At 34.6% G+C, this 18,334-nt stretch overlaps 2 protein-coding genes across 2 annotated transcripts in view; both read left to right on the top strand.

Moving 5' to 3' along the window:
* The first annotated feature begins 2,302 nt into the window (after positions 1–2,302).
* On the top strand, positions 2,303–3,703 carry LOC107707113 (E3 ubiquitin-protein ligase NHLRC1). The gene is made up of 2 exons (XM_016511016.1): positions 2,303–3,659; positions 3,693–3,703. The coding sequence occupies exon 1, from the start codon at positions 2,390–2,392 to the stop codon at positions 3,584–3,586; it is 1,197 nt and encodes a 398-aa protein (XP_016366502.1). The 5' UTR covers positions 2,303–2,389; the 3' UTR covers positions 3,587–3,659; positions 3,693–3,703.
* Positions 3,704–7,312: 3,609 nt separating this feature from the next.
* The window catches only part of LOC107707112 (kinesin-like protein KIF13A), a 79,714-nt gene continuing 68,692 nt past the window's right edge, over positions 7,313–18,334 (top strand). The window contains 2 exon segments of the mRNA XM_016511015.1: positions 7,313–7,717; positions 7,908–7,998. Of these exon segments, the coding sequence (XP_016366501.1) occupies positions 7,663–7,717; positions 7,908–7,998 (146 nt within the window). The 5' untranslated portion in view covers positions 7,313–7,662.

The raw sequence follows: 18,334 nt of genomic DNA, 5'->3' as shown, positions 1-18,334 counted from the left end.
GTGTGTGTGTGTTGTGCATTAGTGTTTTTCCTGATGTGATAATTCGAGAGCGGCGTGGCTGATGTAAATCTGGTCTTGTTTTAATTGCAGTATCTGAAATGTTTTGCACTCACCTCACGGTTCACACAGGAATCTGCTCATCCGTTGACTGGGCTGTCAGTGGTTTGTTACTCACACTAACGCATATATGTTAAGTGTTGGTTGATATATCACTAGTGTTCATAATCAAACACCTTGTCCTGTATTAATGTGACGATCTGCAGTGTCACATGAAGCTTCATAACTATTTGCCAAACTCGTGTGTCGTGTATCTGTTTGGCCCCTGTGAAACATTTCAATGCCTTTTTGTCCTGATTTTTGCATTTCACGTTAATTGTAAACGATTCCGTGTCTTTCTGTGATATTAAGAATGGCACAACGTGACTGAACTTTGCAGCTTTTCAATATATGACGTTTGTTTATGTGTTCGTTTGATCACTATTTACATGCAACTACTTGGGATGTAACTGAATTTTGTGATTAAATTTCATGTTTCTTGTGATTTGTATTTTTTATTATTTTGGTTTTGGGCTTTTCTGCCTTTTCTTAACCAGCACAATAAGTCATTTGTTTGTCCCTTCAGATGCCGTTCCATTTGTAAAAAAAATAATTTGATAAAAAAAATTTTTAAAAAAAATTATAATATAATGATGAATATAAATATCTATTATTATTCTATTAATGCTACATTTTTAATCATTTACATGTAGTCATTTAGCAGACGCTTTTATCCAAAGCGACTTAAAAATGATAATTATTATTTATAAATATTAAATATAATATAAATATTAATTCTATTAAAAACCAGTTTTATATATATATATATTATATAATTATATTCATATTTATTTATTGATTAACAGGAGTAGTTATAACCAATAAAATATTGATAATGAACTGACCGAATAGATATAGTAGTGTGTGCTTTAACATTCAGTCACAATCATATTTGGATTAAATGCCACCCATGACAGAACTGCTGGAGGATACTGTGGAAATAACCGATGTGACTGTATGAGTGTTTAAGTGTTTGGGCCGCTCCTCAGCTGTGATCTGCTTCGGTGGACGCTGAGCTCATTTGACCAGCTCTACTAACCAGTGGAGTCAGATATCAGACAGAAATAGACACGCATAGACACCTCACAGAACCAGCTCATGTTTCAGAAAGCCTGTTTTAGGACCATGCTTTGCTGTGCAATTTTCAGGACAATTAAGGATATTTACCCACTAAATTCAATAACAATAAAAATAATATTAAAGATTTTATTTTCTATCATTTAAATTTAATTGTGTGATTTAAAAGCATCTGTTATTATTATTATTATTATTCATAATAATATCGTTTTAATTGCTATTATGCAATTCTGACTTTTGTAATGCTTTATTGATGATATCGAATATTTTATTGCTATTATTAAATTTTTTGATTATAGTAAATGATGTCACAGTGAATATATGGACTATTTTTTGTATGCACAATAAAAAAATCTTACTTTTGTAACACTTCATATTACTAACGTTAAGAATATTAAAGATTTTAATTGCTATTATAGAATTTTAGGATTATAGTGAATGATATATAGACAATTTTCTTTATGGAAAATATGAAATTCTCATATTTTTAATGCTTATTATTAATGATAATAGACTTTAATTGCTGTTATAAAATTTTATGATTATAGTAAATAATGTCAATGAATATATAGACAATTTTCTTTATGCAAAATATCAGATTCTCACTTTTGTAATGCTTAATGATTATAAAATAGATTTGAATTGCTTTTATACAGTTTTATGGTTGTAGTTTATATATAGACTATTTATACCAAAATTTCCACTTTTTTATTGGTTATTAATTATTATAAATAATAATAATACAGATTTGAATTGAGTTTACACAATTTACACATTTATAGTAAATTGTCACATTATAGTGTATACACCATTTTTTAATGCAAAATATAATGTCTCCTGGTTTTTTCTTTTAATTTTGAGGTAAAACAGAATCCAGACATTTCTCACGTACTTTTACTTCAAACCCCTATTAAAGTGTAAAATATGTATTTTTGTGGTATCATTAAATCAACCAGTGCTTATTATAGATGATATTTGTATAGGCATATTAGACTTTTTTTAATTGAATTAGTAATAGTAAAAATGTCTTCAAATGAACATGTTGAGAGGTTTCTCTGCTGTTCAAATGTAAAGTGATTTTGTTGTCTCACCACACGAGGGCAGTACAGACTCTCAGCTCATGTTTATACAGTCACATGATCATGTTTGCTGTTGTAAAGCTCTCTCTTATCCCCTCAACCCATTTTTGCCAGTCATTAGGCCAGTATTTATTTATATGAAGCACAAGATGTCCGAGACGCCCGTCCCATCGTGTATGAGAGCCGAAGACGTCCTGACAGAGATCGAGTCGAACCTGCTGGAGTGCAAAGTGTGTTTTGAAAGGTTCTCCCTGCAGAAGAAAGACCAAACGGCACAAAATCTTCCCTGCGGCCATGTGCTCTGTCTCAAATGCGTCTGCGCCTTGTCTCACTCCGTCCAGAAGAAACTAGAGTGTCCTTTTTGTAGGAAAGTGTGGGACGTTGGCAGCACCTCTGAATGCCGTGCGCTTGCAGATCTCCAAGAGCTCCTGTTGTGTGAATCTCGTCCCAAATCGTCCTCTGATCATCAAGAATGGACTGAAAGCTTGGGTTGGGGGACGTTGCGTCTCCATTCGGCCTTCGGAGGATGGGGGACGATGGTCAACCCTACTGGAATGGCTGTGGACGAAACATCAGGACAGATTGTTGTGGTGCACGATGCTGATAAACGAGTCGTTGTTTTTGATGCACAAGGAACTCTTTTAAATGTCTTTGGACGGTCGTCCAACATCTGTTACCCACTAGATGTTTCTTTGACCAAAACCGGACACATTTTGGTCGCCGATGCTGGTGACCAATCACTCAAAGTCTTCACGTCCAAAGGCCGTCCTCTGGCGACCGTTCGAGGTTTTCGACTGCCGTGGGGTGTAGATGTAGACAACCGTGGACGAGTTTTAGTGACCGACGCTGAGTTGGGAACCCTAAACCAAGTCGTAATGGACTTTTCTCATGGCGTGGTTTTAGCTAAGCGAGTCGTTTTGAAAGAGCTGATGCATCCGTGTTCGGTTGCTTCTTGCAGAGCTTCGGGAAACATCGCAATCGTGGAGCGACTTCGGAGCAGCTTCACGCTGAGGATATTCAATAGTGACTTCGTTCCTTTTACACAGATGGACGGTTTCGGTCTTCACTTGAAGAGCGCTTTGAGTTTGGTTATATCTGCGGTGGCTTTTGATAGAAATGGAGACGTGATTGTTGGGGACGTGCAGAATGGCATGGTTTGGAGTTTGGGAAATCCACAGAAAAACCCTGCGCTGACTCCGCTAGTGAGCGGACTGATGCGTCCAGCGGCGTTGGCTGCGACGGCGTTGAACGTGCTTGTTGTCTTGGACAGTGGTGATCATGCGGTCAAGTTCTACGCCGCGGACACCGAAGACTTATATTGTGATCAAAAATGAGCATTGCTGAGTGGATTACTTACAGATTGTAATCCGTTACTTATTCCAAATTACATGACAAAAACTGTAGTTAGTATAGCGTAATCTATTACATTACACATTTTAGGTAATATAATCAGATTACTTTTTGATTACTTTTAGATTACTTTTCAACCGTGAATATGCACATTACTTAATTATTAACTTATTAAAATGAGCATTGCTAAGTATTTACAAATTGTAATCCATTATGGATTCCAAATTACATGACAAAAATTGTAGTTAGTAACGTAATGCATTACATTACATGTCTTAGGTTATATAATCAGATTACTTTTAGATTACTTTTGAACCGTGAATATGCACGTTACTTAATTACTAACTTATTAAAATGAGCATTGCTGGATAAATTACTTACAAATTGTAGGCTATTGCTGATCCTAAATTACATGACAAAAACTGTGGTTAGTAATGTAATCAATTGCATTACACATCTTAGGTAATTGAATCAGACTACGTGTGGTTACTTTTAGATTACTTTTGAACCGTGAATATTCAAATGTGTTACTTATTAACTTATTAAAATGAGCATTGCTGAGTATTTACAAATTGTAATCCTTTACTGATTCCAAATTACATGACAAAAACTGTGGTTACTAACGTAATCCATTACCTAATCAGACTACTTTTGATTACTTTTAGATTACTTTTGAACCGTGAATATGCACACGTGTTACTTAATTATTAACTTATTACCTTATTATCTTAGAGGAGCTTCAAATACATTTATTAGGTGAAAGAGGTTTGGCTGACTATAAAAAAAAAGTTCCCTGCATCACGTGTAAATAAGAAATAACATGAACTTGTGCATTTTAATGTTTGAAAGACAAAAAAGACAAAAGCCTTAACACATTAAATAACCCACTAAGTGATAATTCAAATAAAAATGAATGTGTTCATCAGTAGTTGACACAATGTTGACATTTTGAGATGAAGATGAGATTAAAACTGAAATGATTTTTGTAAATTCTTTGTGTGAATGTCAACAAAACTGGAAGACTTTCTGAAAGTATATAAGTGTTAGGTGTTTTAGATGAAAATTTAGAAAGATGAAAAAGAAGAATTAAAGGGGCTCAAATTATAAATAATTTGCTGCTATTGTGTAAATAATATGTAATCATTTAATCAATAAATAAGTAACTGTAGTCTGATTACAAGTATTTAAAAATGTAATTTAATCTAATTACAAGCGCTTAATTTTTGGGATCGGATTACGTAATCCAGATTACATGTAATCAGTTACTACCCAGCACTGAAAAAGAGAAGTGTAAATGCACAACTAATTACAATCCATGCATATTTTTTAGGTGGATTAATTGTGGTGTGTTTGTGAGTTTAGATTTGGTGGGGTAGTGGCTAAAGCTCTATGCTAATAAATGGAAGGTTTATAGAGTTCACGTTTATTGGTCAAATTGAGAATTTGACTTGTTAGCCTGCCTTAAGTACTCATGATATTACACACAATTTATGCATGAGTATAGACTGTACGAAATGCAATGCAATGCATTTTGTGCAAAACGCAATGCATTTGTGTATATATTGTATAATGTATGTATTGATCAATGCATTCAATTCCAGGTTTATATATATATATGTTGCCAAAAAAATTAAGCATGCATAAATGTTTTCTTTTAATTAAAATATACAATATCTTTATAATATCAATATCATTAAAAATATATCAAGTGCTAATCAATAAATAAGTAACTGTAGTCTGATTACAAGTATTTAAAAATGTAATTTAATCTAATTACAAGCGCTTAATTTTTGGGATCGGATTACGTAATCCAGATTACATGTAATCAGTTACTACCCAGCACTGAAAAAGAGAAGTGTAAATGCACAACTAATTACAATCCATGCATATTTTTTAGGTGGATTAATTGTGGTGTGTTTGTGAGTTTAGATTTGGTGGGGTAGTGGCTAAAGCTCTATGCTAATAAATGGAAGGTTTATAGAGTTCACGTTTATTGGTCAAATTGAGAATTTGACTTGTTAGCCTGCCTTAAGTACTCATGATATTACACACAATTTATGCATGAGTATAGACTGTACGAAATGCAATGCAATGCATTTTGTGCAAAACGCAATGCATTTGTGTATATATTGTATAATGTATGTATTGATCAATGCATTCAATTCCAGGTTTCTCCAGTGGGATTGTCCTTGAATTTTAACTCGAAGTAAACTCTCTTAGTCATTTTAGATAATTAAGTGCATGTTAAAACTACAGTTCACTTCTCAAGCCCACTTTTCTTTTCTTTTTAAGTTTACCCTGTGATTTATAAACGCAAAAACATCTTCTAAATTTAAATGATTTTTATGTCGATCACCCCTGTTATTCACTATTGAAGAAATGTAAGCACTGGTTCACATTATATATAAACTGGCATGTCATTCAATGCAACTGATATGTAATTTAAATGAACTTTTTTTTTTTTTCCATGGGATCCTGGAACCTAAAATTGGTGAAATTGTTTGGGAACCACTTGGCAGTCATTGACACAAATTATGACTTTAATTTGCTACAGAGCAACATTTAATCAAAGTCATTTTAAATGAAAAAACGCCCAGCGTAGCTCTTATACTGGGCGTATGCTTATTTAAAATTGCATGCATTAAATAAATTGATAAATCCACCGTGATTAAAGAAACCCTAGGGGAATCCCATAACCTGCTCTGCTCCATATCCCCTGATCGTACCAGACTGCTGCTGTCGTCACAGCATGCTATAAAGCACTTCTAACTATAACTCACATCTCAGTGAAAACGACCCGCACTTTCTCTAGAGAAAATCAGATTAATGTGCTTTATTGTCATGACAAAACTGTGCATTAGTATCGCTAAGTGTTTGCATTTAAGCTGCATACAATGAGAATAGTTATCACAAATAGATGTAAATGGATGTTTTTAGGCATAGAGCATGCATGCTGCTTCTGTAATTTGTTTATTTTATTAAATTTGGCAATTCTTATACTGTCAATACCATAGTACAGTGTATATTGAATAATCGTTTCCTCATGGTTAAACATAAAAGGCCTTTAATAAATTGGGCTAAAATGATATCATATAAAATAATATAAAAGTACATGAAGTACAATAGTGCAAATGTTATCACAAATAGATTTTTTTTCTTTTTTTTACAAAAAAATATATGTTTTGTGCATGCATTTTATGGAGTACCATGATATTAAAAAACATAAGACGCATTTCTATTTTTTTTATTTGCATTTAATATTTATGTAATTACACTTCAGTTGTCTTCATTTTCTTTAGATGCTGCTTCTGTAATTTGTTTCGTTTATTAAATTTGTCAATTCGTATCATGTCAATAACATAGTACAGTGTAAAATTGATCAATCATTACCTTTAGAAGCAATTTTCTTTTATCTGACACTTAAAGCTGACGTTTATTAATGGGTTCATTCATATTAAATCCTATTTTTGAATAAAACTTTTAATCGAGATGTTATTGCATGTCAGTACTTTTTCGAAAGGAGAAATCAACACATGCAAGTACAGAAGAAACATTTGTTTTACATGAAGTGCTGAATAGTAGTAATGCGCATAGGTTTATTGATATGAGACGCAAGGTACGGCTGTTTCTCCTCCTCTTCTAACATGGCCAATCATTTTATGTCGCCATGTAGGAGTTACACAGGTCGCTGTGGCCCATCTCGTCTCTTTTAAACTCATTTCTTTCATGCATATTCATGCACACTGCACATCTGTGTGTTTTTGGGGTCAGTCGGCGGAAGATGGCGGTCTGGATGCTGCTGGAGCTGCTCTCTCCGCGGCGGAGGATCCTTTATAAGCGCACACACTGAACTCAAACACAACACAAGTCTCATCTGGATTAATATTCACTGCTTTTTCCGCTCGGGTATGGACTGTTGGAGTGTTTTAGCAGGGTACAAGCACCTCAGACGCTTCTGTGGGAGACTTTGCAGGGAGTTTAATGTTATTATTATTCTGCTAGCCGTGCGGAGCAGCTAGCGGCTTTCTCCTCCACTTTAAAGCCTTCAAATTGTATAAAAATGTCGGATACGAAGGTAAAAGTGGCGGTTCGAGTCCGACCAATGAACAGGAGAGGTAAGAGACGATTTAAAATAAAAACAAACATTAATATTAGTTTTTTGCTGGTCATAAGTTGCCGTAGCTCAGGTATGGTTGTTGCATATTCACTTGACGTGTTACATTTTAATGCATTTCAGACATTTTGATCAGTTTTTTTCACACAAATCGAACTTTTAGTCGAGTTTTAACAACTTTTGGCTTGCAGAGATTGAGCTCAGCACAAAATGCGTGGTTGAGATGGAGGAAAACCAGACTATTCTTCACCCTCCGCCCTCCAATGCAAAAGGAGAAAGCAGGTACAGTCATATAATCACTGCATGTTTTGAGTATTAAATGTGCTTTTTTATTAAAGTGACATGTTTGAGCCGTGTTTCTCCTCGTTGTAGGTGAAAGCTGTCAGTCTGAACCCTCTCACAAATTGCCTGCATGTGTTTTTGCTGAGATTTTATATCAGGGCAGAAGCTTCACATTGCTGCACAGAGGAGTTCGATGGCCCTCGGCGGTCAAATGCATGCTCACAGAAACTCTGCTTGGGTTTGTGTTTGTGCAAGAGTAGCCCAAGTGAGAGCGGGGCCGTTCTGGGCGTGCTCTCGATGGCCTGCATTGCTGTGAAATTCCTGGACGGGCCTCATGTTTGCAGCACTGCTGAAGTTCGAGATACCGTACAGTAGATAACATTATGCCATTGTATGCTCTTATGCAATTTGTGCTTGAACAAAATTAGTTTTTCAGTGACTCATGCTGATATGGATACGTAGAGAACAGGGATGCCAGAAAAAAATATGATATTATATTAGAAATATTCAGCAGTTTGAAGAGTACAAGTGAACGACACTGATAACTAGAGAGTGCAGAGACATATATTTGCTGACTAGTGGAGCAGCTCAAACATGGACATTTAATTATGCATTTGTGACCCTGGAGCACAGGTACATACCCTTATGACTGGTTTTGTGGTCCAGGGTCACATATTTGAATGAATGCACGTGTAAAGCCAGGAATACTTGGACTAACACTTTCATTGCATGGAAAAATACAACACCTCTATTTATGATACATGGAAAAAAGAAAATCGTAGAAAGTTTGGAGCAACATGAGCGGATGATGACATTTTTCTTTTTTCATTCTTGTCTTTTTTTTTTTTTTTTTACCATGGTTTACAGAAGACACTCACTAAAATCTCAGTGTAAATAGTTATATAATAAAAATAAAACATAGCAAAAAAATCTTGTCAGGCGTATATTAAACCAAGAATCATTAGATGACATTAAAAGACTATTTAAGGATTACAGTGCAGCTGCCAAATGCTAATTAATTGTAATTTTAAATCGTTACCAATTTTTGCCACTATCATTCATACTAATAGGTTTTACCCATTTGTCAGTTTTAATTGTTTAAATTATAATAAAATTTAGTATGATCACTTTTTTTCTTTTATATACAGGTGCATCTCAATAAATTAGAATGTCATGGAAAAGTTCATTTATTTCAGTAATTCAACTCAAATTGTGAAACTCGTGTATTAAATAAATTCAATGTGCATTGAATTTATTTAATACACGAGTTTCACAATTTGAGTTGAATTACTGAAATAAATGAACTTTCCCACGACATTCTAATTTATTGAGATGCACCTGTATTTGAATAAGTACTGGTCAGAATAAGTACGTTTAATTTTTACATGCTGAATGACGATGGAACATTATTTCACACACATTTTGACATTTTATTTTCACAAAAGTTATTTGAAAGAGTAGACACTTTACTTGAGCTTAATATGCTTCCTGCATATATAAAATCACTTTTGTAAATTTAATTTGATGCGGTTACCAAAATGTGTTGTCTTTGACCCATATATATATATATATATACACATATATATGCATCTGCAATGCCATAATATGGAAATAAATGAACTTTCCCACGACATTCTAATTTATTGAGATGCACCTGTATTTGAATAAGTACTGGTCAGAATAAGTACGTTTAATTTTTACATGCTGAATGACGATGGAACATTATTTCACACACATTTTGACATTTTATTTTCACAAAAGTTATTTGAAAGAGTAGACACTTTACTTGAGCTTAATATGCTTCCTGCATATATAAAATCACTTTTGTAAATTTAATTTGATGCGGTTACCAAAATGTGTTGTCTTTGACCCATATATATATATATACACATATATATGCATATGCAATGCCATAATATGTTTATCTACTGTACAACTGCATATATACAATATTTACAGTATATATATATATATATATATATGTATGTATTAAGCATAATATTAAGCTGTTGTTAACGTTTAGAGCTGATAGAAGCGAGAGCAGTGCTTCTGTTAATTGGCAAATCAGTCATGATTATCGGCTGATGCAATTTAGGCCTATTCATTTTCGTGTTCTGTCACTAATTCAAATGAAATCAGGGACAAATGCGCTTATATGATTTGTGATAGCAGAACAAGGCAGGTGCTTAAGGCTTTATGTCCTCAGAATAACTAACATCAATCAAAACAGTATAAGTCTGTACAGTATAAATATAAAGTTTGCATTTCCTACAACGTTTGGCTGTTGCATTGACTCAAGGGCTTTGGATCACAAGCTATTGGATCTCATGATCTCCTGAACTGGGTTTAATTCACATTGCCTGAAGGTGAGACAGTCTGCAAGAATGATGGTTTAATGCAGTCCAGCATGCGCCACGTTTGCATGGTCAGGTAGGTGAAAGAACAGGTAAGCATCATCTCGTCTTACACTCGGGATGTGAAATGGAAAACAATCAGGGCCTTGGAAATAGTAGCCGGAGGAAACGCTTATGTTCAATTCCACGCAGTTTGAGGAATTACGAATTTGGAAAGCTAGACAAGTCTGTTACTCCTGAGACGAAAAATATGTATATTCAGGCTTTAGTTAGCCAAAAAAGAACATTTTGTCATTATCCGCTCATGCTGCTTCTGACTTTCTTTCTTCCATGGATCATAAATAGAGGTGTTTCCATGCAATGAAAGTCCTGACCTTATTCATGCAACGATTAACTCAAATATAGGTAATTAAAAGTCCATGTTTGAGCTGCTCCAGTCCATTAGTCAGCACATTTCAATTTGTAGTCAAGCATTAGTTGCACTGCTGCTATTAACTCTTTTATAGCACATATTTAGTGCTATCTGATATGCATTTACCCGGAACTACACAAGTCAATGCAATTATGCAAATTCCCCACACTGACATTTTGAGTTTTGCAAAACATGGGTGGCAGATCTGTTCTGATGGGTCACGAACAGCAGGGAGCAAACGATGATAAATGCAAACAATACAATTTAACTGACTAAATAATCTTGCATATTTGGGATAACAACTCTTAAAAGGAAGGAAAAAACATGTCCGTTTTTTGTTGTTGACATTGAATTAAGGTCTCAAATCCTTAAAAATAATTAATAAGTATGCAATAAAATGTTTAGTAATATTATATCAGATGAGAACAATTTAATACATTTTTTATATATAATTTATTAAATTGTTCTTGTGTAAATTGTCACAAAAATGGTTTTGGATTTACAATTTTAACTCAGAAATTGCTAGTAAAAATTCACAAATAATTAAAGAAACGGCAAGCAACCCATTGAATTAAACGTGAAATTTTGAAGTAGTGAGACTGAAATAAAATAATCTTTCAATAATCTGTTTTATTTACATCTTCCAAAAATAACTTTTAACACTACACAAAAAAATTCTTGGTGAAACAATTTTTACTAAGAAATAACTAGTAAATGTTTACAAATAATTATAAAGAAACAGTGAGTAACACATTAAATTAAACATGAAATTTTGAAATGGTATTTTCTTGTAAAACACTTAAATGTTTTTATTTACATCTTTAAAAATATCCATACACTGAAAGAAATTTGGTGATAAAACAATTTTCGCTCAGAAGTTAGTAGTAAATTTCACAAAGAATTACAAAGAAATGTCAAGTAACATTGAATTAAAGATTTTGAGGTCGTATTTTCTTGTAAAATGAATTTTAATCTTTAGTTACAACATTGAAAAATCATTTTTACAGCGTATATGAGGTGTTGCATAAATGCAACTATTTACCTAAGAATAATTTACATATTGTGTTTCTTAAACGAGACCCATTAATACTTAGGCTTACAGAATGTTTTTAATATTCTGAGCTGCTTTCTGTAGTTTGCTTACTGTAAATCACTTGTTTATTATTCTGTTTAAGTGCGGTAATAAAGCTCTTCTGAGATCCAGCAGGAACGTTATTCCTCCCAGACTGTGATTACATCAGTGTAGAAAACCCCAGACTTTCCCCTGCGGTCGTATGGCACCTGTTCAGGGTGATGCATGTCATATTTCATGCTTTATATGTCAGCAGCACCCAAAAAAACCTACAGGGCATGAAGCCGATTAGACCTTTGAGTTGTTAAGTGAAGTGTTTTGTGTGCTGAATCTGCAGTAATGCCTTCTAGTTTAGGTTTACAAGTTGATGTCTGTGAATTAAAAGCTTGTCTTTTCAGTGGTTGCATTGAAAGTGTATAATGCAGGTTTTTTTTTTAGCAAAATTGCACTTTTTTTTTTTTTGGGTGCAAAAAAAAGCTAGATTTGCAGTGAACTTCTTTTTAGTTCACGCAAATCCCACCAGGATTAATAGTCTTTTTAAGCTCTCACGAGATGTTTGCATTGAACTCATTTGATAATTGCACTGAGACGTGACTTTAGGGCAGTTTTTGGAGTCAAGTTTCCATTCTGTGAGCCTTGAAATATGAATCTGTGAAAGTATTCGAAGAGGGAGAGATGGTGACACGGAGAAAAGGAGTGGGACCGGAGGGTGTTGTGTTGAAATACCTGGGAATACCGCAGTGCTCTTCTAGTGGACGCTTTATTTACAGGAGCTGCTATAAGAATTACTGTAGTAGTGAGATTCATTGCTGTGTATTGTTGTGTTTGTCTTTTCATAGTTGGTGATATTTTTACACAAAACGAGCAGATTGCATTTCCGTTTGGTGGCTGAAGTGGTGTAGAAATCACATACTTCATCTTTAAACTTTTAGTGTGTTTGTTTGTTTGTTAAATAAATATAAGGCCCTTGTGTATTTCAACTGGTTGGAATAGTTCAACCAAACAATTAGCTTTTGTTGAAAATGTACCTTCAGGTCATCCGAGATCAGGATGAGTTTGTTTCTTCATCAGATTTGGAGAAATGTAGCATTGCATCAGTGTCTCAGCAATGGATGCTCTGCAGTGAATGGGTGCCGTCAGAATGAGAGTCCAAACAGCTGATAAAAACATCACAATAATCCACAGCACTCCAGTTCATCAGTTAACATCTGGAGAAGACAAAAACTGAGACAAATCCAGCATTAAGACGTTTTGATCTGTGCAGATTTCTCTCCTGATTCAGACCAGAACACCTTTTCACTGGAGAAAGCGTTATTATGGATTATGGACTCGGATTTGAGTTAAAAATGTCTTAATGCTGGATTAGTTTCAGCTTTTGTCTTCTCCAGATGTTAACTGATGGACTGGAGTGGTGTGGATTACTTGTGGATTATTGTGATGTTTTTATCAGCTGTTTGGACTCTCATTCTGACGGCACCCATTCACTGCAGAGCATCCATTGCTGAGACACTGATGCAATGCTACATTTCTCCAAATCTGATGAAGAAACAAACTCATCCTAATCTTGGATGGCCTGAGGCTGAGCACATTATCAGCACATTTTCATTTTTGGGTGAACTATTCCTTTAAGAATAGGTTGCAGATTGGGTTACTGAATTGAATCAAACTTGATCTGAATAATGAAAATTGAATTTGTTTAATAATTGATGAATTTTACAGCATGAACAATGTTATTTCCCTGTTTATTACAGTGAAGCTGCTTTGAAACGAACTGTATTGTATAAAGCGCCATAGAAATAGATGTGACTTGGCTTGCATTGAGGATGAACACAGTTTGTTTCGACTGCAGTGTGTTTTGTAAGAGCATGAATCCATTGAAATATCATTGGATTTTGGGTTTGGCTGCCATCAGCTGCTAATGATCACAGGATAAAGGAAGTAGTTATGTTTTCCCTCTTGGTTTCCCAGCTCTACTTCCTGTATGCCGCCTCTTCGTAGTGTAACGTGATGATGATGAGCTGATGAGTGAGAGTGTGTTTTCATCTGATAAATCCTGCTTAAACTCGTAACCTTGTAATTTTCATCTTATCTCTCACATTCAATCACATGTCAAGTCATTTCCTTTGCCCCGGAGGAGTGACGGTATCTGAGCGCTGCAGAGGATGATGGGATATTTGCGGCTGAAGCAGGAGAGGGCGTGTTTGTGCACGTATCAGTGATGTGTAATAACACATTAAATCTGTTGTCATTAATGCTCCAACTTCCCATGCAAACATCCTCGGTTAATACCTGAAACTCAGTTGTTGTTGTTTTTTTCAATTCAAAATAATTTTTGTTAATTGAAATAAAGCTAAAATAAAACATAAATATTGGAAGAAAAGCTTCTAAACAAAAATGAGCAGTGTGGCCTGTGCAAATAACTGAAGTAAGTTTAAGTGGAAGCACAAAAATGAACTGAAACTAGACTAAAACTGAAATAAATTAAAATGAAATAATAGTATTTTGAAGTAAAACTGATAAAAGTGACAAAAGCACATAAAATTATTACTAAAAAATAAATTAAAATGAAAACTGAAAATATAAAAATAAATACATTTACGTCGAAATTCTAAAATAACAAACTAAACTAAAACTGAAATAAAAATAAATAGTAATATTTTGAAAACAACAACAAAAAACAATAAAATGACAAAAGCACATAATATTACTAAAAATGAAACTAAAATAAACTTTAAAATAAGTTTAGGTCTCACGCTTAATTAAAACTGAAATAAAAACCAATTAAATTTAAATAGTAATATTTAAAAAAATGACCAAAAATGACAGAAGCACATAACAGTATTACTAAAAACGTCTCGGTTACGTATGGTAACCCTCGTTCCCTGAAGGAGGGAACGGAGACGTCACGTCGGATGACCGACGAAATTGGGATCTCGCTTATACAAAGACGTAACGTCAAGTTTGCCACGCAACGTCGTCTTTAAAAAGACGCACCCGAAATTGCTCTTTTAGGGGAAAAAGCTCTTTTAGTGTGCTGAGGCGCACAGGGGAGATGATCATCTGCGACACAAACAGGGGGTAGTGCAGCCTGATGTGTGCAACCCACTCGACACGGGAAACCACCACCGCTGAAGCGCCGTACCGCCAACACGAAGAGCTGTCCAAGAGCGCACTGAACACGTTCAGTCTTCTTTTCTCAGTAGAGTAGTCAGGAGCAGAACGATGTGATCGCTCGGCTCCGAAGCGAAAAGCTGAATATGCGCTGCATCTGCTGCCTACTTATACTCACGCTGTGATCAGAAGCAGCTGGATGCAATAATCGCATGCCAATGTGCATTGGCTCGTTTAGTTTACACTCGAAGTAGATTGGTCCCTCTAAGCGAGATCCCAAATATAAAAACATTGGTCCCTCTAAGCGAGATTCCTGGTGCTTAGGGATCCCAATTCGTCGATCCGACGTGACGTCGAGAGTGACCGACTGAAAGGGAACTAAAATTAAAACTGAAAATATAAAAACAAGTTTAAGTACCAAAATTAACTGAAGCTAAACTAAAACTGAAATAAATAAAAAAATAATAGCGTTATTTAAAAATAACAAAAATGACAAAAGCACATAAACTGAAAATAAAATCTAATTCAAAATGTTAATAATAACTATAATAGTATATACAGTAAATAATGCTAAAATAACACTGGGCAGAAGAATTTTTTGAACGTTAGCTTTTATCATCTTGCTGTTTTATTAAAAACAATAAGCTGCTGGTTTAACCTGAATTCCTGGCTGAAGCCTCTGTTTCCTTTTCATTCATAAGAGCGACTGATGATTGAAATGTGTCAGATAAAATAAGAGCGTTGAGCGTCTGTTTATCATTCAGACTCGTCTGTGTTTGTCTCCTCAGTGATAATGCAGGCTTCGCTGGTCAACCTCTGGAATGCATCTTTTTGTCTCTGCGTGTTTTCCAGCGTATTGTGTGTGAAAAATCAGCCGCGTACACACTGCAGAGCTTCAGTGACGAACACATTTAAATGTGGAAGTGAATCCGCTAGAGTCCCGATCCGTGTGAATATGTAAAACAGGAGTCACTCCTCAAGTGTATTGGTATAATATTAGTAATATTAGGGACCAGAGACACATTACCAACCACTTTAGTCAAATGTGTACTGCTTTCAGCAGAGGCACCAGGTTTTGTTCAATTTTATAAACTGTTGTCACTGAAATTTTTTTTAAGGGAATGAATTCACTTGTTAAATGCATTTGTCACTCTTTTAAATTACTGAACGCTCTGTGAAACCAGGGTTATTATTGGTAACTAAAAGCATAAAAAACATTTTTTTTTTTTGTTTAGTTTTTTTCCAGTTTTTTTTTTCCAAAACATTAATTTCTAAAAACATTACTGACATCGTTTTTCTGTACCAAACATTTTTTTATTGAGAAAACATTAATTTCTAGAAAAACATTATTGATGGCATTTTGTGCTAAAACATTTATTAATTTCTTGAAAAACATTAATGACACAAAATGTTTGTGCCTAATATTTTTTAAGAAAACATTCATTTCTAGAAAAACATTATTGACATAATTTTTGTGCCAAAGATTTATTTATTTATTTATAAACAAAGAAACAAAAACAGAAAGTGGAGTTTTTCATTTGCATGCAATAATGATCAACATTATTATGTCAGCAGAGCTAATTAAAATAATGTTTGCAACTTAAAAGTGATTTTTTTTGGTTCTTCAAAAACCTTTCAGTTTTGAAAGTGTGAAGAACATTTGAATGATCTGAAGAACCTTCTTTCACTATATAGGACCTTTTGTTCAATGGAAAGATTGAGTGGATGTTAAAGGCTTTTCATGGAACCATCAATGTGCATGAAGAACTTTTATTTTTAAGAGTGTAGAGTGTCGTTTCAGTTGTGTTAGAAGGTAGTTGCCTATGTAGGCAGCGAAGCAGCTCTCTAGGGTTGGTTCTGTGAGGAGTTTGGATCTCAATCGTGTGTTTAGGAGCTTGTGATTGTGATGATTTTAATGTTGATGTTGCTCAGTGACAGCGGCTGCCAGTGACCAGCAGCGCTCTCAAACTATCATCTTCAATAGCAGAGACGCCCTCGTTATGTTTCATGATTTCAGGGGGTTATGAAAACATCTGCTGCGACAGTTCTTCCATCCCATCTGACTCACTATTGCTGAATCAACTGGAGGAGCTGACGTTGATTCCATTGCATTATTTGGATTGTATTGTTTGGTGAACACAAGCATGAGTACTAGATATAAACCGCTTTCTCACCAACTAAATGAACTAAACTCAGGTCAAAGCCTCAAGCTGTAGTATGAAATCATCCTATTAGTGACATGAACAGTGATATTTATTCACATCTATCTATCTGTCTATCTATCCATCCATCCATCCATCCATCCGTGAAATTATGGCAAAATAAATGGCTTTTTGTTGGTAAATAATCAGAAAAGTTCACTACCATTCAAAAGTTTGGGGTCGGTGAGATTTTTTTTAAATTAGTCTCTTCTGCTCACCAAGGCTGCATTTATTTGATCAAAGATACAGTGAAATTGTTAAATATTATTACAATTTAAAACAGCTGTTTCTATGTGAATATCTGTTAAACTGTAATTTATTCCTGTGAGTCTAAGCTGTATTTTCAGCATCATTACTCCAGTCTTCAGTGTCCATTCTAATATGCTGATTTTGCTGCTCAAGAAACATATCTGATTATTATCAATGTTGAAAACAGTTGTGCTGCACAATATTTTTGAGGAAACTGTGATACATTTTATTTTTCAGGATTCACAGATGAATAGCAAGTTCAAAAGAACAGCATTTATTTGGAATAGAAAACTTTTGATCAATTCAATGCATCCTTGATGAATAAAAGTATTCATTTCTGTAGAAGCGCTGGGCGGGACGCTGTAGTTTAGCTTTGTTTTAGCTGTGAGACTGATTGCTCTGTGGGAAGGGCAAGTTTCTTCCTTCCTGATGTGGCTCGTCATGTCCTCTCCTTTGCTCTGATGAATAAAAATAGAGTGTGAAACATATGGTTTCCATGCCAGCATGGATTTGGTTTGCATGCAGTTTCTCAGTAAACAACCAATAATTAATCACTGAAATTTTAGTCAGTGCTGGAAAGCAACATAAATTTGATGTTGCAACATTTATGTTTTTTGGTCCGTTTTTCCAAAGTGTCAAACGTTCTGTCAGTCGCGACTGGAAACATTGTAGCAAGAGCTTCTTTTTTGGAACATTCCAAATGTTTGAATTCTTGAACATTTCAAACGTTTGAATTGCTGCAGTGATATTTTAAGATTCTGGTTTTGATTGCGAACAAGTCGTTTTCAGAAGCCTTAAAGGGGTCATATGATGCTTTTTTAAAGATCATTATTTTGTGTATTTGGTGTAACAGAATATGTTGACATGCTTTAATGTTCAAAAAACACATTCTTTTTCAAATACTGTACATTATTGTAGGTCCTCTATGCCCCGCCTC

Source organism: Sinocyclocheilus rhinocerous, unplaced genomic scaffold (genome assembly GCF_001515625.1).
Source record: "Sinocyclocheilus rhinocerous isolate Xijiao unplaced genomic scaffold, SAMN03320098_v1.1 scaffold4310, whole genome shotgun sequence".
Lineage (NCBI taxonomy): Eukaryota > Metazoa > Chordata > Actinopteri > Cypriniformes > Cyprinidae > Sinocyclocheilus > Sinocyclocheilus rhinocerous.
Note: the sequence above shows the minus strand (reverse complement) of the source record. Positions and strands in the feature narration are given on the sequence as shown.

Excerpts from the sequence above, each read along its gene's own strand:
- LOC107707113 (XM_016511016.1), top strand. The coding sequence starts at position 2,390 with ATGAAGCACAAGATGTCCGAGACGCCCGTCCCATCGTGTATGAGAGCC.